We start from the raw sequence: 24,880 nt of genomic DNA on the forward strand, positions 1-24,880 counted from the left end.
AGAAAGTGCCATACTGGGAACGCATTAATGACAAGTATGAGGTGGTAGACACAGAGACAGAAAGACTATCAGCAGAAATACAGGACTGGGAAGGGCTAGCCATATGCAAGCATGGCAGAAAAAGGTCTGGAGAGTGTAGTGGGTAACCAGCTGGCCATGAGTCAGCGGTGCAGTTCTGTAGTTTAAAAAAGAAAAAAATCGGCACACCAACTGGGACAAACGCTGTGTAAATGGGAGCACAGCACATAGGGACCATAGGGACATTTCCCCCCATCATCTTCAGCCCTGGTCAGGTACTTTTCTTCTTACCATGACACGTAAAATTCTCAGCTGGGACTCTCAAGGGGAGGTGGAGAACACAGACTGACATTGGTATGAGTGAAAATTGCTTTGATTATAAGAGTTGGAACCTTTAAGGAAAAGTTAAAAATTGGAAGATATTTAGCTTGAAGAAAAGTAGGCTGGGGGGTTGGTCAGTCAAAAAACATTTATTACACATCTACTATTAGGTGCCAGGCACTGTGCTAAATTCTAAGGATACAAAAAAGGCAAAAAACAATCCCTGCTCTCGAGGAGTCTAATGGGGGAGACAATGTACAAATGAGATATATACAAGGGAAATCAGAGATAATCTCATAAGGAAGGGAACTTCTTTAATGGAGTATTAGGAAGAGAGGCTTTTCTTAGAAAATGTGAGATATTAGCTGGGACATGAAGAAGCTAGGAGGTAGAGATGAAGGAGGAGAGAATTCCAGGTATGGGGGACAGACAGTGAAAATGCATGGAGTGGGGAGATGGAGTATCACATCCAGAGAACAGCCAGGGGAATCAGTGTCACTGGACTGCAGACTAGGTAGAGGAGAGTAAGACATAAGAGGATTGGAAAGATGGGAAAAGTCCAGGTTATGAAGGGCTTTAAAAGCCAAACAGAGGATTTTATATTTGATTCTGGAGGTGATTGGGAGCCACTGGAATTTGGTGAATAGGGGGGTGATATACTAACTGAAGCCTTGATTGACCCCATCTCTCTCAGCCTCCTCTTCTCCTGTGGACAGCTGAGTGCCAAACTCCTTCCAATGCCTTCCTTTATTGAGGAGGCAGAAAATGAATTCTCATATCATTCTATTTTGCATCTCCTGCCCTGCCTGGTTTTAACCCCTTGGAACAAAATGCCCCTGCACTGGATACTCCATCGTACCTTCTCATCTCCCCTGTCCCCCTTTCCTGTTTTTTTGGCATGTTGTCTTCCCCTTTAGATAATAAGCTCATTGAGGGCAGGGACTGTCTTTTTATTAATTGTATCCCCAATGTTTAGCACAGTGCCTGGCACATTGTATGCACTTAATAAACATTTATTGGATAGGATGGGACTGGATATGCTCAGGCCTGTGCTTTAGGAAGATTTATTTGACAGCTGAGTGAAGGAGGCTAAGGTAAGAAACATCAGGTGATGGGGTTTCACAGTGATCTTCAAGGTTCCCCTAGACCTGGATTAAGTTCCATTTGTGTGTCTTCTCTGCCACTTTGTTGGGTATTTATCAATTTAATCAGACATTCTTAGGTATCTTTTCATATGTAATCTCTCTTGTTTTCTCAGGTTGACTGTCAGTTTCTTGAGGCCAGGTCTCAGTCTGTTTTTCTTTGTATATCCCATAGTCCCTAGCACAAGACCTCACAAATATACTGAATGCTTATTAAATATTCATTGATCCATTCAAATACCCAAAGGGCTTTAGCATAAAGATCACCAGCTATTTCTCATCTCCATAGAACAAAGAGCAACGGCATCTACTGCCCCCTTGGATTCGCATTTGCAATTCCCCGGGTCAGGGATGCATTCTCTCCACATCTCTGCCTGTCAAGAGCCTTCTCTTCATTCGATCTTGGTTCAAGTACCAACTCTGACAAGGACCATTCATTGATTGCTTCAACAGAGAACACTGTCTCCTGAACTGGATCAAACTGAGAACAGCTAAACGGTGCCATTGATAGAGGGGGACTTGGAATCAGAAAGACCTGAGTTTGAAGCCTGCATCAGAGAACTGTGTGACCCTTAAGAAATCATTTAACCTCTCTACCTCAGTTTCCCCATCTGTAAAAGAAGAATAATAACAGCACTTCTTTCCCAGCATTTTTATGAGGAACAAATGAGATAATATATGCAAAGTGCCTTGTAAAGCTTAAAGCACAATATTAATGATATTTATTACTATTAAATTGTCCTAGAATTTTTTTCTGGTCTCACTTTTGCTTCCAGCACATTCTGCCTTAGTTGTGTATATGTTGGATTTCAGACATCCTCCACCCCACACCATCCCCATAGTAGATGTAAGTTCCTTGAAAGTAAGTGTTGGGTCACTTTGGCCTTGCTGCTAGTAAGTGTCTAATATGTTTGACGACATTGAATGGGACAAAACTACATTCAGGAACATGGGTTAGTATAACAACAAGAAAAATTCCTTTGAAGTCAAAAGTGTCAAACTTTCTCTAGAATCATACAGCTACAAAAGACTACAAAAGCTATCTAACACAATCCATTGATTTTATGTTTTAGGAAACTGAGGCTCTGGGGGGTGGGGTTGGGGGGGTGGGGTGGGAATAAGAGGCTTGCCAAAGTTCAGAGAAGTGGGATTTGAAATGAATTCTCAGACTCCAATGACCCTATGCCATTTCCTCCGCCAAGGACAGATGGACATTTTGACCAAAGATCCTATACATTTTGATTACTCCATGCTCTGAATATATTAAATCTTTTGCCAACCTTCCCATTGGTCTATTTTCATCTGGGGGAAAAATAGCACCCTTCCAGATTTTTTCATTGATCAGCAAAGTTGCCTTTTCAGAAAGGTTACTGGAGGATTTTAATTCTTTGCCTTCCCCAGCTTTCTCAGTTCAAAGAGAATTCTACCCTTCACTCCTCATCTCTTGATTCCCAAAAGGCAATGGAGGCCGAGATTCATTTTTCAATTCAATCCAATTCAAACATTTCTTAAACACCTTTGGTATCAGAAGCACTGTGCTGGCACTGGAGTGGAAGGGGGATAGGGGAGGGGATAAAAATGTGAATTAGACACAATGTCCTTGGACCCAAGGACTTTACAATGTAGCTGTGAAGTTGAAGAGATCTGGGAATTCTGAGGCCAGAGTGCAAGAAGGGTCATTTATCAATAGGAGTGCTAAAAGTCCCTGAGGATGTTAGAAGGAGATTGAGTAGGAGAAATACTGTGAGCCAGGTGTTGGCCATGGAGAAAGGTGAAAAAATGTCTTGGAGGTTGGTGGATGACAGCAACAGAACTGGGGAGAGGATGAGTCATCCATCTTAATGGAAACACTTAACAATGGGCTAAGTGGCAGCAGGTCAGATTTTTGATGGAACTGAGAAGGAGGAGGTGGGCTTATGGATAAGTCTCTTGGCCAATTAATTCATTCTCATGGCAACACCCTTTATGTTCCCTGGTTAACACTGGGAAAGGGGCACTGACTTTGAAAAATGTGTCCTTTCCTTCTAAAGAATATTTCTATTAGACTGTGTCATTCTCTATGTTCCCAGAGGAAAGGTGTGTTTTAAAAAAATCCAATTCTCTGAATTGATTTCCTATAAAAATGATGTGCACCATCTTAAATAAACCTATTCTTTCTAGAAGCTCAGAAGCTCTTTTTCTTGTTAACTGTGTGACCCTCAGCCAGTCATTTTACTTTCCCATCCCCTCTGGATTTCAAATAGCCATGGTTGAGAGAACTCCTGCTGAATGCAGACAAATAGTCTTCAGTGGGGAGAAACTGGATTCAGGAAGACTCAAGTTCAAATCCAGCCTCAGATACTTACTTATTAGGTGACCCTGGGAAAATCACTTAACAGCTGTCTGCCTCAGTTTCCTCAACTGTAAACTGGGAAAAATAATAACACCTCCTCCCCAGGATTGTTGTGAGGATCAAATGAGATATCTGTAAAGCACTTAGCACAGTGACTGGCACATAGTAGGTGCTTAATAAATGCTTGTTTCTTGAAACATTTCCTATATGAATTTTTTTTTTAAATTCTGATCTCTTCAACTGCTAGTGACCCCTGAAATGACTGTATTTACATATGTTTGTTGTTTTTTCCAGAGAGTATGCAAGATCCTTGGGCAGAACCAATTTCATTTTTATCTTTGTACCCCTAGCTTCTAGCACTGTGCTTGGCATGGAGTAAATGCTTGATTGATTGATTAATTTCTTTAAGGTTTCTAAAGGACTTTACAGACATCAACTTATTGGATCTTCAAGACAAATCTGTATGAAAGGCAATCCAAGTATGACTATCCTCATTTTTACAGATGAGGAAACTGAGTTAGAGTGAATATAAGTGACTTATCTAAGGACTCATGGCTACCAAGTGGCAAAGTCACGATTTGAACCCACATCTTTTATTCCAAACTAGTACCCAGCAAGGAGAAGAAGGCAAGTAGTCCTGGAGTAAGAATTGTGTGGATGGTGGTAGGGGGTGGGAGTGGGTGGGTACGAACATCAATTACAAAGGACCTAGGAAGGAAGATACTGTCCCATTTCCAGAGGAAAAAAATTGCTAAATAGAACTATGTATGGTATGTTTGTATATATGTATATACACACACACATATATATACATATATACACACATATATGCATATATATATATATATATATATTTGTGTCTAATGATAGCCTTCTCTAGGGTGGGTTGGGGAGAGAGGGAGAAAAAAAATAAAAAGTTCACAGTAGAGAACAAAAGAAAACTTAGAAGGAAGCACAGAAAAGTAGGGTAGCTTTGAAAATTAGATGTAGTATATATTACATAGTTTTTCCAAAAAAGTAAATAGTGTGAAATGGAAATTTATAGTTTTATATTTAATCTTCTTTTTATGTTGTGATAAGTACATGCAAATGTTCTCTTTTTGTCATTTTCTATTTGAGTTCATAATTAAAAGATGAAAATCAAAAAAGTTTAGGTTTATTTGGGCACAGGTGAGAAGCTTTCTTACCTTCTCTCTCCTCAGGGTAGAGGGGAAAGAATTCTGAATTTGGTTTTAGGAGACTTGGTTTCTAGTTCCTGCACTAACATTTACCTAGTCATGTGACAGTGGACAAGTTACTTATTCTTTTTAAGCCTCAGTTTTCTCATCTAGTAAATGGGAATAATCCTGTACTACCTTATAATCTCATAGTTATGAGCAAAGTTTGTAGACTTAAATGTTATATACATATGAAGTATTACTGTTTCCTCCTTTAAAAGATTCATGAGAATGTGACCCCAACAAACCTAGTCCTTCCTCTACAATTCCTTTAGGAGAGAAATGGGAACTAAGAGAGGACAGAGATAATAGCTTGGTGACATCGATCTGCGATCTGCTCTGTCTTCTCTCTCCCCCCGTGCTTTTGAAGGTAATCGGAAATCACATAATCAGTCTATAGCCATAAGTTGAAATTCCTTAAATTAAAAAAAAAAAGAGCCACGGAAAGGAGACTGAGAAACCCAAATAAAAGTGACAACACGGAAAAAAGGCCACAGTGCTGCTAGGGAATCCCCTCTGACTCCCCCTCCCCTCCATCTGTTCTCTTAGAGAGATCTCTCAGCTGAGTCCAGCCTGTTGGGGGAGGGGACATCTGGCCCCTTCACAATCTGTCATTTGTGACACTGCTTGGATTTCATTTCTATCATAGCTGCCATAGGCCATTAAACTATCTTTGGGGGGGGTGGGGTGGGGCGGGGGTCTGCCAGACCCTAAAGTGCACCATCAGCACTGTGGTGGTGGTGGTGGGCGGAGTGATGGTGGCGGGGGAAGATGATAGAGTAGCTTTCTCATTCAGCCCATTCGGGACTCAAATCTCATTTTTATTTCTTTGTGCCTTTCCATGCCTCCCCCCCCACTTCGTTTCCCCTACCCCCCCTTCCCTGTCATTCTATTTACTGCCATCTGTGACATGTATCTCCTGGGATCAACTCTCCTTTCCTCTAATCACTGCTGATGGACATCGGGAACCTGCATCTCCTTCTGTGCCCCTCCTTCCCTTGGCAACTGGCCAGGGATCTCCGGGCTTGACCTGGGTTGCACTTTGTGCGCTGCTGAGAAGGGGCAGTCCTGGCAGCCTGCAGTATCCCGTTGTTAAGCGTCACATTTCTCCTCTCGTGCCATTCACCTCCACTCAAATGCCTGGACCCACAGCAAATGAGCACCAGGAAGAAGCCTTTCACATATTTTTTTAAAAGGCCAGACGGCCAGGATCACTAAAATAGTCACACGGCTACTGTCTTGGAAGATTCGGAAAGTTGTCAACATTCACCCAATGACTGGATATAGTAAGTATTAGCCAGTGACTGCTGTCATCTTCTGGCACCCTAAGCCCTTTTTCATAGGGAGATAGCTCATCTGCAAACAGGCAAATTCACAGGGCTTGTTTCTAAAAAGCCTAGAGGGCTGTGGTTGATACAAACTAGTACCCAAACCTCCTCTTTATTTCTCCCCAGCATACCAGATCATGTTAGAAACCTAGGTTCTAAAATGGACCTAGGAAAAAAGTAGATGGACCCTGGGAAGCAGTTGGTCTTTTAGAAATGCCCAAATTGGGGGAGGAAGGAGGAAGAAGGGTCTAGTCTTTTCTCAATCTAGGCTGTGATAATGACAATAATAAAACCAGCAATATTCACATATTCCATTTAAAGTTTCCTTACAAAATGGTTTACTCACTGCAACCCTGTGAGAGACATAGCACAGGTATTACTGACCCCATTTTACAGATGAGCAAAAACAAGACTCAGAAGGCTAGTGTTTTGTTCAAAGTCACAGACCTACTCAATATCTAATCCTGACCCTATTCAACTGATACCTAGTATAGTCTCCTTTTCATTGCCCCCCCCACTCCTGGGGGGCAGGGTGAGGGAGGGTGGCAGGGCATCACACTGAGAATTTTACTCAATAACTTAGACTTGATGGAAAGGTGCTCAGCTAATTCACCTTGCATGGGGGCACCTGATTAGGTTACACGGGTAATTATTTATAAGTAACACATATACCCATAGCCCCTTGCTCTCAGAAACAGAATCCTATTTCATAAGTCACCTAGGAGGCGGCTTCAGTGGGATTATCTCCTCTGGGAAAAGAACTGAGCTGTAGCAGAGGCTAAGTTCACCCGCCCAGCAGGCAGTATTTCTATAGAAGAGAAAGGAACCCAGACCTGCGCTCTTGAATATCATCAAGGATATCTTGACAGGAGAAATATTGCCTTGTGTCTTTTACATTAATAATAATGGAGGCAACAATGATGGGGGCTCGTGATTTGCTATCAGCCATTTTCCAGCAGTGCTGATGGATTGATACAAAGCCATTTTTGCCATCTCAACCAATCCTTTCCGTGGTCAAGAGCGTACACTTGTGAGACAGGTGGTCAGCCTTGGGGGCAGATGGAGGCCAGGAGAATAGAGCAAAACTAACTAGCCCAGCTGGAGACTGAAACCATAACCTTCCCTTCATTAATAGGGTAGGCTGATCTCTCCTAGCTACCCAGAAAAGCCACAGTAGAGAAAGCTAAAAATCAGCTGTTTCCACATCACTTTGTTCCTTGGTTTCCTCCACTATTTGAGTAGGATAAGAGCCCTGGCATTCATTCCCAGACTCCCCTAGCACTTCCTCAGGTAGTGCAATATGGAGGAGAGCACTCTAGGCTGGCCCTTAGGAGGCTTAGGGTTCTCTACTGTCTCTTCCACTACCTCTCTGTGTGACCTTCAACAAGCTAGTCTCCCAGCCTGAGCCTTAGTTTCCATTTCTGTTAAATGGGGATAATGTCTTGTACTATCTCACATGGTTCTTAACAGGATGAAATGCGATAGTATATGTAAAGTACTTTGTAAATTCTAAAACATTATAAAATGCATAAAAAATAATAATTTCTCTACAAAAGCATTATTCTTATGTCTCAATGAGGTATGGAGATGACCCTGGGTTTTTAAAGGTCATGCCAGGCTAACACAATCTCTGGCAACTGCAATAAAGTTGTAAAGACATTAACAATGCACCCAGTAGTTGGATTGTCAATCAGGGTCTCTCTGTCTGTTAGTCTTCTAAGGATCAGACTAGTTGAGTTTAGAGAGGTTCTACACCAGAAGGCCAGGCACCAGAAGGCAAGTTCTTCTGGCCACAGCAACGCATGAAGCCATCTTACAAGGCACAGAGGGAGCATCCACGTGGATGAAATCATTGACCCTTGACCTAGTATTATTTCTACTAACTACATCTCTCAGGTCCAGTATTGTAGGTCTAACATTTTGGAAGCTCTGGCCTCAGCAGTACCTGGCATCCATAATGTGTTCTCATTGCTACTCGGGCAGGGAAGAGAGATAGAAATGTAAAATGAAATTGAGGTTCCTGCTTTCAAGGACCTAACAATCCTTCTGCTCCCCACACCTCTGGGCAGCCCCCGTAACACTAGGGAGCCATTTAAGCCTAAGTGTTCCTGGCAGCTAATCATGCTTTTGACATCTCTTGTGTTGCCAAGCCCTTTGCCTTCACCACTCAATCCCCAAAGCCATGCCCTCCTTTGACCTGTGCGTTCCTCCCCAGCCCCAAAGCTCTGGCTGATTGAGGATGGCCAATTTATTGTCTCGAGTTAACCAGAGCTCTGACAGCCTCCTGAGTGCTACAGCGGCAGACACATGCTAGCCAGCTCTAAAAGGTCAGACCATAGGAGATGGAGAACACCAGAAGCTTTCCAGTCTTGGTCTGTCACACAACACCCCCACACCCCTCAATCATGTGCCATTAGAGAACAACTGCATCACTGATTTATTTTTAAACATCTGGCAGCCCAAGTGTCTACAACCCATTTCAACATTATCAGTCCCTTCCCATCTCTCACCAGCAGGTGCCACAGGTGATCCTCTTAATTTCTCCTGCTGGTAATGGATTCTGAGGCTCACACACCCTTATCCGAACACACTTGTGAGACAGGTGGTCAGCACTGGGGCAGGTGGAGGCCAGAAGAATAGAGCAAAACTAACTAGCCCAGCTGGGGAGTGATTCCATGACCGTGCCTTCATTAACAGGGTAGGCTGATCATCTCAGCCACCTAGACAAGCCACAGTAGAGAAAGCCAAAAAGCAGCCATTTCCACATCACTTTGTTCCTTGGTTTCCTCCACTATTTGAGTAGGATCAGAGTCCTGGCATTCATCCCCAGATTCCCTTAGGAATTCTTTAGGCAGTGCGGGATGGAGGAGATCACTCTAGGCTGGCAGTGAGGAGGCCTGGGGTTCTGTCCTGTCTCTTCCACTAATTTTCTGTGTGACCATTAACAAGAAACATTCCCTTCATGGTGTGGTAGATCCACCCTTACTGTTGTTCCCTCCTTTCTCTAACTCTTGGCTCTGTTATTTACCACCTGTGCCAACTTGAGGGAATCTCACAACTTCTCTAGGCCTCAGTTACCTCATCCCTTGGACTAGAGGTTCCTTCCAGTCCCAAATTTCATGACTCCTTTGGCACTTTGCATCTGTACTGAGCAATCAGTACTTTGTGGTAGAAAGTGTTCTGGACTGAGTCTGAAGACCTGGGTTCTGACTGGAGTCAAGAATATCTGAGCTCAAATCCAGCCTCGAACACTTACTAGGCTGTGTCACCCTGAGCAAGTCATTTAACCCTCTTTGCCTCAGTTTCCTCAACTGTAAAGTGGTCATTGTAATAGCACCTACCTCCCTGGATTGTTGTGAGGATTAAATGAAATATTTGTAAAGTGCTTAGTGCAATGCCTGGTATGAAGTAGGTGGCACATAAATGCTTATTCCCTTCCCTTCCCGTCTTGCCAGAGACTTACTGTGTGACCTTAAGAAAACCACTTAATTTTCCTTGGCTTTGGGATAATGACCTTACAGGGTTGTTGTGAGGATGAAGGAGATAATAGATGGAAAACACTTTGAAAATTATAAAATGCCAGCTATATGAAAAGACAGCCTGGTATAGTGGATAGACTGCTAGACTCACAATTCTGACGGACCTGGGTTCAAATCCTGAGTAGTCGCTGAACTTCTATATGCTGCAGGCAACTTTGTAGGACTTATCTGAGTGGGTTGTTATCTGCCCTGGTGGGGGAACCTTCCACACTCACAAAAACACAGATCTTTTGAAATATTTTTAATCTTTACAAAGAAAAGGCATTATTATCTCCTTATCAAATTTGTAGAGCAGTTAGCACAATACTTGGCACATATTAGGTGCTTAATAAATGCTTATTTCCTTCCTTCCTACCTACCTTCCTCTCTCCTCCTCTTCTTCCTTCCCTTCCTATTGTATACTACCTCGTCTCATAGAAATTAGTCTATTTCGCTGATTAGACAGTAATGGGTGGGGGAGAAGAAATGGTATCCTACTTCTCAAGCATTAGATGCACCTAGCATAGAACTAGGCACATAATAAGTGATTAGTGATGACTTCCTAATTACTTGAGTCAGCCTGATAGAAAAACTTTGGTTTGACACAGAGAAGTCAGGCTTGGTGTTAAATCCTGTCTCTAACACTTACTGGCTCTTGGATGATGGGGGCAAATCACTGTAACCCCTCAGCCTCAGTTTGATCATCTGTAAAATAGGGGTGGCAATACCTGAAACACTTAGTATGCCTAGTGGTTAAGAGAGGCTTAAATGAGATACTAATGTAAAGTGCCTGATAAACAAACCTCAAAGCCTTTAAGGTTTAAAACCACACTAAGACTTTTGGAACACCCTGTAAAAACATCAGATGAATCAAGCATATTAAAGAATTCCCTTCGATGGAATATACTTGGGAGGAAGAGATTCCTAATATCAGCCTCATCTCCATCTGACCTAAGAAATAGAAGGAAGAAGAAGGGTAGATGGTGATTTCAAACACCTTGCCTCTTAACTAAGTGTTATCATGGGCTGCAGCCCTAAGGAGAGAACCTGACCCAGGTCCTGTAGATTGTCCTTGGGAATGCAGAACTGCGTATGGTCCTCAATAGATGTAGTAGTGTTATTTTTAGGAGAGAAGGTAGACCTCACACTCCCCTCCTTTTAAAATGAGCAGAAACCAGACCTGGTTTGAGGCAAACAATGGAGAAGCAGGGTAGGGTTTGGGCAGCTCTCCCCTCCCCTCTAGGCTCCCTGACAGCAAGAAGGAGATGCCAAGAGCAGGTAAGGCTGAAGGATCTGGATCTCCCTCCTTAAGTCAAAAGCTGCTCTGTCTGACCTATCTCTTCCACCTGCCAGCAGAGGAGAACATCCGGGATCTCAAGTTAGTTCAATCCTTCTCTTCAGGGAAGTACAAAACTGGCCCAACTTTTGTAACCCAGATGTGGCCTCCCCAAATCCCAAATTGCCCCTTTCCAGGAATGAAGGGTTGAAAAGACCCAAACAGTCTTCAAGGTCAGTAGGAATAGTGGAGCAAATCCCCTAGAAGAGGTGACCAAAAGGGAGTGGGATGGGTCTTGAAAGAATCAGGGAAAGATTTCAAGGGATGGAGAAGAGTTATACTCCACCAATGAGAGGAGAGGAGGATCCCTCTTCACCTCATACTCCAGCTCAAAGTAGGTGATGCTTTGAAAGGGTTGGGGATGGGAGGTACACACCCAAACATCCCACACCCCCCAAGTAGTAGTGACTGAAATTATGGGGTGCTTGGTTCTGCATATCATCGGTGACACTTGGGCCTGATAGTCAACTCCCTGGAAGAGTCAGCATAGTCCTATTTCTTGTTACATTGACTCTAATTGACTTGGACCAGACAATTTTCCTCATTTTGTTTCTGGGGGAAAGAGGATTAGGGATCATTTCTATTTCACTCTCAGGGAAATGAGTTTCACAGTTCCTCAGAGGAAGTTTACCCCAATCCTCCTCATTCTAGAATTTTAATAACTGATAGGGACTTTGGGGGCTATATTGTCCAACCCTTAACCAAAGTATGAATCCCCCTCTACAACATCTCTGGCAAGGAAGTATTCAGACTCTTCTTACGTACTTCCAGTCATGAGAAATTCACTACTATTAAAAAACCCCAACCCTTTCGATTTGTGGACAACTCAAATAATCAGGAAGCTTTTCTTTTAGAAATCTCACTTTGCATTCCCCGTGTGTATTAAATTTATCAGGCCTGCTGTTATACAGCCACCTCCCTCCTTGGGACTAGCTCCTAATCCCTTAGTAGAAGGGATTTGAAATGTTTCAGGGACATAACCTAGTGACCTCACTCACTGGCAATGGACAAATGAGCATAGAATGCTGTTAATTTTGTGGTACAGAAAATATGCACTAAACAAATGACTTAGAGGGCAGCTAGGGGGCTCAGTAGATAGTGCACTGGGCCTAGAGTCAGGAAGAACTGAATTCAAATTCAGCCTCAGATGCTTACAAGCTGTGTTACCTTGAACAGGTCACCCAACTGCTGTCTGCCTCAGTTTCCTTAACCGTAAAATGGGAATAACAGGAGTACCTACATCCCAGGGCTGTTGTTAGGATCAAATGAGATAGTATTTGTAGAGCCCTTAATACAGTCCCTAGCACACAGTAGGCACTGTATAAATGCTTATTCCTTTTCTTTACCTGTAGGAGAGTGACCAGGGCAGCTAGATGGCATGGAGGATAGGGTGCTTGGTCTGGAGTCAGGAAGACTCATCTTCCTGAGTTCAAATCCAGCCTCAGACATTTACTAGCTGGGTGACCCTGGGCAAGTCACTTAACCCTGTTTGTCTCAGTGGATGAGATGGAGATGGAAAATGGCAAAATGAGGTGGAGAAGGAAATGGCAAACTACTCCAGCATCTGCCTCGAAAACTCCAAATGGGGTCACAAAGAGTTAGGCATGACTGAAAACGACTGAACAAAGGAGAGCGATGACCTTTCTCTTTTTGCTCCTCCTCCCCCAACACCCCCAAGCAAACCTGAAGCTTTGGGTTAGTGAATTTTAAAAATAATCAGCGTGTTATTTACTGTGGGGCGTATTGGGAGGGGGAAACTATAGATGATGGAGTCTGGTGTTTTGTCTATCAAAGTGCCGTAAAAACCAAGCGGAAGGCAGTAGAGCCCCTCAGTCTGGCCCAGCCTCTTCGGTAGGAAAAGTGCTCAAAAGGATGACCAAGTGGCCACTGTCCTTACTCTTCTCAAGAGAAACTTACAATGATAAGCTCCTGAATTACTGCATAACCTTTCCTGTCCCTGTAGCTCTTACAAACTCAGTGCAGGTAAGTGGACCCTTTTATATCTGGTAGAACTTTTCATATCAGTGTCAGGGGCAGCTGAAGTGGACTGGAGTGGAGGGGAAAAAGGTGTTGGAGAGAAATGGGCTATGTAATGACCTACTTAGGGGCCTCTAGACACTGCTGACTAAACCCTGCAAGTGGTACAGGCAGGACCAGAGCCAGGCCTCTGCCTGCATGGAGTGACCTGCCTGCCAGGCTTTCCTGCCTATTCATGCTGGGATGATGAGACTGGATGATGATCCATCCACTTCAATCCAAACAAGCTATTCACATGGGCTGCAGTGGTTTTGCCCTCCCCTCACACGTACCCTTCCCTGTACCCTTGATCATCTGAGCTCCCTCCAAATATTCCTCCTGAGATCAGGCCAGTCACTTCTCTGCCCTGTAACATGATGCCTCTGCAGACATAGGCCTGGATCCATTAGTTTTGGCTGTTGTTTTTGTTGCTATCTTGGAAAATTACAGATAATTTCTTGTATGCCATTCTGCAACGGCTCCTTCAATTCAATTCCAACATTTATTAAGTACCCGCTATGGTCAGAGTACTTTTATAGGCCTGGAGGAGATATCAAGTTTATATTAAAGGTATCTTATACCCTCATGGAACTTCTGGTCTAGTGGTTCATGCAAATGTGTCCTATCTGGTCATTGTGTTTTGGAAGACCAGTCATCCTGGCCTCCAAATAGAACTTGTCACATTTCAATTCTCAATTCCTTTTCCCTTCTTGACCATTTGTCTAATCGCTTTCATATGCACTGACAAGCATTGATACTTTATCTCCAGTGAGCTCAAAGTGGCATTGCCCTTGGGAATCAGACAACTGGGGTTCAAGATCCACCTGATGCTTACTAGCTATGTACCTCAAGCCTCTCTCTTGGCTTCTGTTTCCTCCTCAATTCAGGCAGCTAACAATGTTACCCTACATCCCACACAGGGTTATTAAAAGGATGAAATAAGATGATGCTTGTGAAAAAGCTAAAAAGGCTGAAATGTGAGTGAAGAAGATGGAGAAGTTAAAGATCTAATCCTCCTCATTGTGCCCTATATGCCCTTGGAGAAATGAGGATGATCAGAGGCCAAGGGGGTAGGCTTTTGCCCAAGGGCACAAAATGGGTCAGCAATAGGGCGAGAGTTAGTGCACAACTATCCTGTCTTCCTATAGAATGCCTTCCTTCCAAGATAATTTGTTTACCTACACCTGTGCCCAACTTATAGCCACCTCCAAAACCTTACATGTGTCATGAGGGGGTCCTCAATCTTTTCCAGAGGAGGAGTTACTTTCAATATTCCCTTAGGATGCAAGATCTGTGTGTTCAGTGCGCAGAGGTGGAGGTGGGGTACAAGAGGCCTACAAATTGTGAAGCTTTGAGACCAACAATCAAATCCAGATTTCCTAGCTGTAAAGCCCTGCTCCATCTAGCTAATAGAATTCTCAGCCCCTTTACACTGGTGAACTAACACTCTCATAAGACACACAGATGAATGATGAGCACACAGAACAGCCAAACATATTCAAAGCTAAGTCAGTCAGGTAAGCAGTAGAAGCATAAGGATAAACCTCAGGGCTGTTGCTCTGAATGAAAGCTTTCTATACTGCATCAGGGCATACAAGTACTAGCTTGAGCAGCCTCTTTTCCTGTTATTTAAAAATATGGACACACTAGGATCTGGCCCATAACCAAAGTGTTAGGGATGAAAGTCATATGACTAAGTCAATCTACCTGTCATTTCCAATAAAACATCTCTTGGGAGAGGGTCCTAAACATGTCCACTCCATACAGAATGCTACCCAAGGGCAGATCAGGGTAGAGGGCAGCTTCTAGATAGGGAATCAGTAAATAGTATTTACTGACATCCCACTAAGGATAGAGGGATCAGTTCCTGAGCCTCTGAAGTAAACAACCCAATGGATGATATCTCACAAAAAAATACACGTTTGAACATACAACAAAAATGAGGAGCTTGGAGCAGATGGTTTTTATGACCCCCTTGAACTCTAACTCTATAACCTATGACTACTAAAGTTGACCACACTGAGTGACATACTGAGTGCCCAAAGGGTGGCTGGAGTATCTAGAGGTACTCTAGAAAACCTTCATGCTTCCACTTACTTCCTGTGACCTATGGTGAATGACCTCACCTCTCTAGGTTCCAGTTTATTCATCTATATAACAAGAGGATTATACTAGATGGTCTATCCCAGCTCTAAAATCTCTGCTGTAAGGGAAGCAAATTTTGAAGGAGAAGAGAGACTTTTTCTTCAAGAATTACGCTTTGGGTATTCTAGGCAGGAGAAATGACATACTCAAAATTTTGGAGGTGGGAATAAGTTGGACACAGGTGTAGGCAAATAAGTTATCTTGAGAGGAGTAGAGAGCAAGAGTGAGGATATATGTAACCTGGGAAGATTTAAGCATAGAGCTTGCCTCTAGAAGGAGAAGTGGGGAAGGATGTTCAATTTAATTAGCTTTCAAAGTTCCATTAAGCCTCCAAATTTTCTAAATTGGCAGATGTTCTAACAGAGTGGTAAAATCCTAAGTACTCACGCTAACTTCATGACTAACCAAGAAGTTGTCCCAGGGAAGATGATTTTAAAACTATAGGGCATGCAGCTCATCCCTACTCCAACTCTAGCCAGCAATCCACAGTTAGATATTGCTTAGGCAAGTCCACATCATGGGATAAGAGGTCTAGAAGAACTGAGAGATTAATCAGAAGGTTGAAGAGTCAGAGATCATCCAGCATTTTTTACTTTCCTCCTACATTTACACAAGGTTACATCATAGCTAGCCATGTTTTATGAGTTTTAAAATCTCATTGGGAAAGAACATTCCACAATCTCTGTGATGACCTTCTCTGTAAACCAAGGGTTCTTCTTTGATATATCATGGATTCCTTTGGCAATCTTGTGAAACCAATAAGCCCGTTCTTAGAATAATGTGTTTAAATACGTATGATAAAATAATAGGATTACGAAGGAAATGAATGACATTGGAAAACAGTTATCAAAATAATATAAAAATGAATTCATTGACCCCAAGGTTAAGAATCCCTGATTTAAGCCCACTTCACACAAAAGCTCTTGTCTCTATCCTATGACTTAATCCTATGACTCTATACTTATAACTATACCCTATATTTTATCCTATGACTATTCTTTTCTTGTGATTGGACATGACAAATATTTTCTTGCATTGCTTTTTACAATAGAAATCCTTCTTATATTTGTAATCTTATTCAGAAAGTCACCACTCAGTCTTCTCTTTTCCTGGTTGAATCATCATAAGACCTCTACAATCTGGCACCAACCAACTTTCAAACTTTATCTCCCACAACTCTCTATTTGAATCTCCACTCCAGGCCACTCAGTCTCTCTCTTCTCTCTCCACCAAAAAAGAAAAAAAAAAACAAAACAAAAAACCTGTACATTTCTCCCTCAACACTTTTAAACGTTCTGTTTTCTTCCCTAAGAATAACATCACTCTTCTCCATGCTCTTAGTTTTACATATCTTTCAAGTCATGGATGGAACCTCATCTCCTCTACAAGCCTTCCTTGATCATTGCATTCCGGAGAACGTTCTCTGGCCTGAATGCCAATAGCATTGATAGCCTGTACTATCCATAGGTCATCATATTTTACACAGGATTTTTCAGAGTTGGAAGGGGTCTCAGAAGCTATTTAGCCTACTTATACCAGAAAAAATGTCCCTTCTGTAACTGTGTAGCAGCCAAATAGTCATTTTGCCTTTCTTAATTTAAAGACCATAAACCCACTGCTTCATAAGGTGGCCAATTCTACTTCTGGATAGCTCTGATTGTTAGGAAGGAATTCCTCACATCTTTTTGTACATTTTTAACCCTTGTTCTTGCTTAGTTCTGCCCTCAGAAGCCAAGGACAATATTATATTCTTCCACATGACAGCCCTTCAAATACTCAAATACTTGACAGGCAACATGTCTTCTATCAGTCTTCTCTTCTTCAGGCTTAACATCCCCACTTCCTTCAACCAATTTCCAAATGCCATGAATATAAGGGCCTGCTCATCTCCCTTTGAACAACCTTGAGTTTATCAATGTTCTTCCTAAAATGTAGTGACCAGAACTAGACACAATATCCCAGATGTGTTATAAGCAGGGAAGATAGCAACAAGATTACTACTTCCTCATTCCTGGATACTCACTCTCTGTCTCTCTCTTAATGTTTTGTCTCCTAATTATCTGTTCATATGTGTATGTCATCTCTCCAACTAGATTGTAAGCTTTTAGATGCCAAGAGCTACATCTTACACTGATTTATATATCCAACACTGACTGTGCCCTGCACACACTTGGTACTTAAACATTTGTTGACTGATTGAAAGGTTCTATAACCTTTCTTCCCCTAGAGAATATTTCATGGCAGCTTATTTAAGTCTGAATTAATAGTAATCAGAGAAGGCTAAATTGCAAATCAAAAAGAAGGATAACTCTACCACCCCCAATAATAGAAGGTTAGGTATAGAAAATAAACAAATATTACTCTCACTCAGGTCAAATACTTCTAGAAACTTTCATCTTGAAGAATGCTGAAATTCACTTCAATCCTTGGGTATTAAATCACTTGCTTTTTCTTTCACTACATAGATAGAGCTTTCTTGAAATTTTGGCTGTGAAATATTCCCCTGGTGGAAGATGTGCTTAGACACAGTTCTTTTTTTATCATCCTTGAAAAGCAGTTTCCCAGCTTAAATCCTCTTTTACTGTATCATGCTTAATATAACATGGATATCATACAAGGCTGAAAACCTGCCTGCAGGGTTTTCCCCACAGGATAGAGCTGGCTAACATGGACCTAAGAGGGAATAGATGTTAGTGAGTTTCATGCATTGTCAATTACCGTTTCATTGTTTCTTTTTATACAGAAAAGTCTCCAGTGACACAGGCAAAGTTTTCTGAATAGCAAATCTATGAGTTTGTGTTATAGCTCTTGTGTCCATCGCGCACTTGGATTTAAAAAGAGGCCTTAAAATGCAAGGCAAATCACTTAACTGTGTGTTTTCAGAAGGGTCTTTAAGAGAGTAGAGTGACAGAAAAAAAGAAAACCATTTTATAAGCAATGAATTCCTTCTTGCAACTTCCTGTGGAGTATTTTTGAGTCCCACATCAACCTCCAAGCAGATCAGAAATCCTTATATACAGGTGATTTTTTAAAATACCAATAACAACAGCAATATAACAATGATAACAACATGCCTAATTCCCTTCTAGACAAAAACAAGAATTCAATGCAAAAGGTTCAGGGAACATGTGTCTGATGGGGGCTATAGGGTGCTCAGAGCTATCATGCTTATCTGAATATTACTCTATTAGTAGAACTGGTGCCTCTTGGTTTCAAGTAGATTTAGCCTCTCCTACCCTCTGTTTAAATCTCATATTTGCTCCTCCCCAATAGAAATATACGCTTATGTACACATATGTGCATGTGCATATATACATGTATGTGCATATGTACACATAGATAAACATATACCATTCTTGATTTTTGAGAAGTCAATACTCTAAAAAGGCCAGTCACAAGTTATTCGAGGAAAAGAAACTGCAGGGAGACTATCTCAAAAAAATCTCTCTGGAATGAAAGGGATTGATACAGTCTTTATGAGAGTGAAGTTGGTCTCTCATTAGTTCTCTGTTTTTTTTTCCCTACAAAATTCCTATTTACTCTACAAATTATATATATCCAGGGAGTCCCCATCAATTCATACCATGCAAGAACCACCAAAAACAAAGGAGCAAGGTTATGCACTCTGCTATCAGAGCCCTGAGCTCACCGGGCCCCTGCCCAGTCTTCAGCTTGCTCTGACTGGATTGAAAATGACAGATTTCTAAAAGCAGTTTTAAGAGACACATGCACTCAGACAAACCATCCTTTTTGAGGGTGTGTGTATGTTTAAGTGGCATGATTCACCCAAAATAATAAGCCCCCGATTTCTCACAGCCCAGCTGCCTGCCAGATAGTAGAGGACACAATGCCCAAAGAAACGGAGGAAACTGAGCATGTACAAGATAAACCAGCACTCTCAAGTGTCATATTTTGCTGGTTGAGCAATAGAAGAAGAAGAAAAAAAGACAAAAGCTTTAGGAAATAAAACAAAACAAAAACCTTACATCAAAATCTTTTTTGTTTTAGAAAAGTCTGTAAGTAGGAGTACTGGTATTTAACTGGAGGATTTGGTATAGAGCCCATCTCTGTCACTTACTACCTCTGTGACCTTGAACAATTCATTTCATTTTGGAGAGGTCTCAGTTTCCTTATCTGTAAAATGAGGAGATTGGACTGGATGACCTCAAAGCATCCTACCTGGCCTAAATCCTGTAATCCCTATGATCTTTAAATGAACAAAAGGGGTCCAAAATATTTCTTTTAAAGTGTCTTGGCATTTTAAACTGAGTCTTTCCTCTCCCCCTCTCCTTTATTGATACCTTGGGATTACTGTAGTTTACTAAATGTTTCCTCTTAAGAAAATGCCTGGTAAACGAAGCTCAGTTTCAGGAGTGAGGGGTTCCCTAAAGACTCATAGATAATTAGCATGCTTCACAGATGTTGCTTTTATTAATTTAATCGCAGATACAATGCAACCAAAACATTTTAACCAGTGTATATCTACCACCTACTCAGAGTCCTGGTTCTGAAAGAAGTGTTCTGGGAAAAGGGGGTGGGATAGAGAGATGAGAAAGTAATTCAAAAAGCCAAAAGAACAATCTGCCTCCTTCCTGACTCCCCAAGCAGCTAAGAAGCCTCGGAGTTACTCTAAGCAACTGCAAACCCTCAGCAATAGCGTGAGGGCCAGTGCCGTGGGAAAGGAAACTGCTGAATGAAGTTGCAGCTCCTGGCTTCCTCTGAAAAGTGAGCTAGGTGTTTGGGAAACACTTTCTGGGAGAAACTGTGCGAGTTTTGAAGAGAAAGAGAAGACACTCCACCCCACTCCCGACAGACAAAAGGACCATCCATTTCTCACACTGGGAAACAACCAAATAAACAGTCTTCTATTGTGCTAATTCTCTCCTGAGACTCCTCAGTCCCCAACTCGTTTCCTCCACTGTCCGGGACTGTCCGGGGCTACATATTACTATTACGAGCCTGAGGGAAATGCAGTACTGTCAAATACACGAAAGGAAAACCTTCCAGTCTCCCTAATCTCCGGTATCTAGGACTCAAGTTCTGACGTTAAGGGCAGAGGCAGAAACATCAAATTCCCACCTTGGAGACTAATCACTTGCTCCTGTAGCTCCAAATTTCAAAACCCAGAGAATCATAACCTCATTCCTCCTTCTGACGAATTTTGTACAGAGAGGTCAAGTATTTGATATTTTAGACACTTCTTTCTCCCATCGCTTTCTGCATTAGCCCCAAATGATTCAGAGAAGAAACGAGAGCAACACCCGCAAAGAATGGTAACCGCGTTTCAAACAAGCCCGCCAGGGCAACACGAAAGCGCTTCTCTCTTTTTCTGACCCCGCCTTCCCCTTTCCCTTCTGTTCTGCACGATTTCACTAGGTTTTACGTGTTTTAAAAAATAATAAAATGCCTCTCTGATCCTCCCTACACACCCTGTCAGTGAAACAAAAGCAGAGGAACGAGGGAGGTGCGGAAAGGAGGCGGCAGGGAGGATTAGAAAGAGAATGGGGAGAGGAGGAGAGGGAGGGAGGGGGAGAGGGAGAGGGAGAGGGAGAGGGAGAGAGAGAGAGAGAGAGAGAGAGAGAGAGAGAGAGAGAGAGAGAGAGAGAGAGAGAGAGAATTTTGTTAGAGATTTTCTCTTTTCATTTCTCTCTCTCCTTTTTATATTCGCTTACATGCCCAGGTCGCTGTACGTGTTGAAGAACTCCATCTGGTTGCAGGCTTGAATCCAGCCTACTACCCAGGTCTCGTTGCGGGGGATGGGGGGCATGACCACCCGGGCGGAGGCTTTGAAGTAAGGGGTCTTGTACCGCAAGACGATCGGCGAGCTTTCCTCGATGATCGTGGGGCACTGGTCGATGGTGGCGCAAACATCGTACACCACGATGTTCTCCCGCCGGATCCGTGCCTTGCAGGTGATGCTCTGGATACAGCCCATCCTGCTACCCAGTGCCGGCAACCAGCCCCGGCGCGGCGTACCACGGGGCAGCGCTGGGGCCGGGGCAGGCACCGGGGGGAACCCGTCACGCTGGCATGCTAACTCCCACCTACCCTCTCCCTTTCCCTCCCCCTCCCCCCCAGCCCGCCCACCCACACCCCGAATTGCACCCCTCCCCAAGCCGGGCACAGCGTCTCCCCGCCAGCTGATCAGCGCACGAGGAGGAGGGAGCAGCCGCCGCCGCCGCCCGGCATCCTATAGGGAAGTCCTGCCCCTCCTCCCTCCTCCCCCTCTGGAGGCTGCTGCTCCTGCTGCGGGGTCCGAGCTTCCTGGACTCCCGCCCCCTCCCACACCGCCCTTCTCCTCCTCTTTCTCCTCCTCCTTCTCCTCCCGGACTGGGCACGGGGAGGACGAGCTCCTAGGAGGAGGAGGCTGGCGCCCCTGCCGGCTTCAGCACCTTTGCCACGGACCGGGAGAAGAGGGAAGAGGCGTGGAGCTGAATTGTGCCCTCCCCTGGCCGGAGACCCCCCGCCCCTCAAAAGAGAGGAAGCAGCGGCTGCACTGGCGGCGGCTGTGGCGGTGGCGGCGGCGGTAGCGGTAGCAGCAGCAGTAGCAGTATGAAGCCGAGGGTAGGGCGGCGGCGGTGGCGGCGGCTGCAGCGGCAGAGCCCGATATGCTTCCTCAGCAGCAGCTGCAGCCGCCGCTGCCTCCACCTCTGCACCGCTGCTGCCCCCCATGTGCAATGAAGGCTCTCAGCAGCAGCCAGAGAGAGAGAAGGGGCTGGAGGGAGCGGTGGTCGGGGCTGGCGCCCCTTTGCAACTGTGCGGCTCTGGTCATCACACTCCAGCTGGGGCTAACCCGGTCCAGGAAATGCTACTGGGAAAGACATGGGGCTGAGGGCGGGCGTATGTGTGTGTGTGTGTGTGCGCGCAGGGGGAGATATGTGTGAGGGTATGCATGCGTGTGCGCGTGTGTGTGGCGGGGGAGATGTGTGTGCGCGCGTGTTTGCGTGTGTGGTGGGGGAGGTAAGGTTGTGAAACGCATTCCAGGGACCGAGCTGGCTAGATGCCACCAGTTATGTCCCTCCCCGGATACCGTCGGCGTGTGTGGCTCTGTTGTGTGTTGGTTTAAAGGGCCACTGGCTGCCGGGTGGGGCGGCGCACGTGGGAGGGGGGTCGAGTGGATGGGGGAGGAGAGAGAGGGCGGGGCTGTGGCAGGTGGAGGTGACTTGGAGGGGGCGGGGACGGGAGGGTGCCGCGTGGGCGTTTGCGCGCCTCCGGCGGGCGGGGCAGAGAGCTGGCCGGGGTGCTGGAAGAACCGAGAGTCTAAGGTGTCGGGGAGCTGGCCATGGTGCTGAAGCAAGACTAGTTCGGCCAGCGTGGAAGCCTAGGGGAGAGCGGGGGTGGAGGCTCGGGGGATTTGAGTGAATAAGGCAGAAGAAACTGTGATAGGGCAGGATTATGCTAGTGCTTTCCTTGTATCGATTATCTTCCCTTCATCCTGTATATATCATATTTGGACGTGATTGATTTTCATGCTCTCCCGTTAGACTGTGAGCTCTTTGAGAGCAGGGTCCGTCCTTTTGCCTTCTTTTGTATATCCCCAGCTTCGAACAATGCTTGGCATATAGTAGGTGCTCAATACAGACTTATTGATTGAATGTCAGAGGTTAGTTAAGATTTTCTAGAACACTAATTCTATAATAATTTTCCCCAAAGATTGACTAAAATCCTATAATTACTCCTTTGCCATTAAAATAACAATATTAACAATGCTAGTAATGCTTATTGTCTCCATTAGTCGAAAGGGTCTGTTTTCTCCCTCTCTCTCTGGGGCTAGCATCTCAGAGAAGGTTGAAACGTAGACATCAGAAATAGCCTTGAAGAAGACAAACTCTCTCTTCCTAAATGGGCTCTCTGGTTTACAAAAAGTGTGCTTTTCTTGTATCTTTGTAAATATGTTATTTTGTAAAGAGACCTGTAGCAGACATAAGCCCCTCAACAAATTATTCTAAAATTTAAAGTGCTGTATAAGTAAAATATGTCAGTGTTAACTGAAAGGAGAACTCAGTTTTTACACTTCTACTAGCTCAGCCCCCAGTTGGCCGTGTGTGTGTGTGTGTGTGTGTGTGTGTGTGTGTGTGTAGCTGAACATTTTCCTCCTCAAAAAATCTCTCAACAAAGGGACCACACACAATTTTTAGAAACCAGGGCTAGGGTTACCCTGAGTTTAAAGAACTGTATTTGATTCATGTCTGGTCTTTGAATGTCCATCGTCAGTACTCATTGTGCAGCAGCTCTCTATTGATAAATGGACCAGAACATGCAGCAGTTTTCTTGAGGTTATTGGAGGTTACACATTCCTGACAAGTCCTAGGATAGTGAGATACTCCATCAAAAACTAACTCATGAAAACTTTCATGGCAATTATTCTACATTGTGTTTGTGTGTGTGTGTGTGTGTGTGTGTGTGTGTGTGTGATTTGATCATCCCTAATATATACACACAGATACGTATCTGTGTGTATATATTAGGGATGATCAAATTTTTTTATTAATAATGTTTGGAGTGGTGAAGAACAATTAGAAAATACATTTGCTGTAAAAATTATTTTTTACACATTTCTTCTGAAGGCTACATGTTTCTTTGGAATACCTTTTGCTTCTATCAGAGAAATGTGCACTTGACAACATTTTCTGAGTTAGGCCCCTTAGTGTGAAATGCTAATAGCTCATATTTACATAGTACTTATTACAATGTCTACAAAGTACTTATCTCCTGACAATCCTGTGAGGTAGGTAGGTAGTGTAGGGAAATGTGTCAAACTCAGATAGAAACAAGGACCAGCATACAGGATTCCTGCAAGCTTCATTTTTGACTTAGAAAACCATGTATTAATGTTATATATGTTTTATTGTGGTTTTTACTTATTTTGTTAACTATTTTTCAGTAACATTTTTAATTTGGTACAGGTAACACTGGAGAGAGTTACAGGCTCCATTGCGACTTACCCACCACATATTTGACCCCTCCGGTGTAGTACAAGTGTGTTAGAACCATTTTACTGATAAGAAAACCGAAGCTTATATTTTTATTCTGAGCCTAGTGCTCTTTCCATTATAGCATGCTGTAAACAAAATGAACTTAATTTAGCTATTACAATAAAGCTTTTCCTTACACAATGCTGTAAGCATTGACCAATCTTAATTGTGACAAATATATAGCATAATTTTAAAACAAATAGTCCCATTAAAAGAATCCTCTTGGAATTTAATTTTCTGGAGCTTTAATGAATGTATTACCCAGTCATTTATGCTTTAAGTTCATACCTTCCATGACCTAATGGTAAGAATAATCACTGACAGGGATAAGCAGGTACATGGTATTTGATGAACAAGAATGTGCCCAAATTACTCCAAAGTGGTGTTAGCTGTATCTTAAATCTACAGTGACATTTCAATGCTACCAGATAGAGACAAGGGGGACATACAAGTTAGATGGTCTTAAATACCTCAATGAAGGTTGGAACATCATCAGAATACACTGATGATCATAGAAAAGGGTAGACACTTG

At 43.4% G+C, this 24,880-nt stretch overlaps 1 protein-coding gene across 1 annotated transcript in view; it reads right to left on the reverse strand.

The window, feature by feature from the left end:
• The window catches only part of FAM78B (family with sequence similarity 78 member B), a 118,451-nt gene extending 97,143 nt beyond the window's left edge, over positions 1 to 21,308 (reverse strand). Inside the window, exon 1 of the mRNA XM_036757964.1 lies at positions 21,046 to 21,308. Coding sequence (XP_036613859.1) covers positions 21,046 to 21,308 — 263 coding nt within the window. The remainder of the gene's footprint in view (positions 1 to 21,045) is intronic.
• Between the last annotated feature and the right edge of the window lie 3,572 nt (positions 21,309 to 24,880).

This window comes from Trichosurus vulpecula, chromosome 4 (assembly GCF_011100635.1).
Source record: "Trichosurus vulpecula isolate mTriVul1 chromosome 4, mTriVul1.pri, whole genome shotgun sequence".
NCBI lineage: Eukaryota > Metazoa > Chordata > Mammalia > Diprotodontia > Phalangeridae > Trichosurus > Trichosurus vulpecula.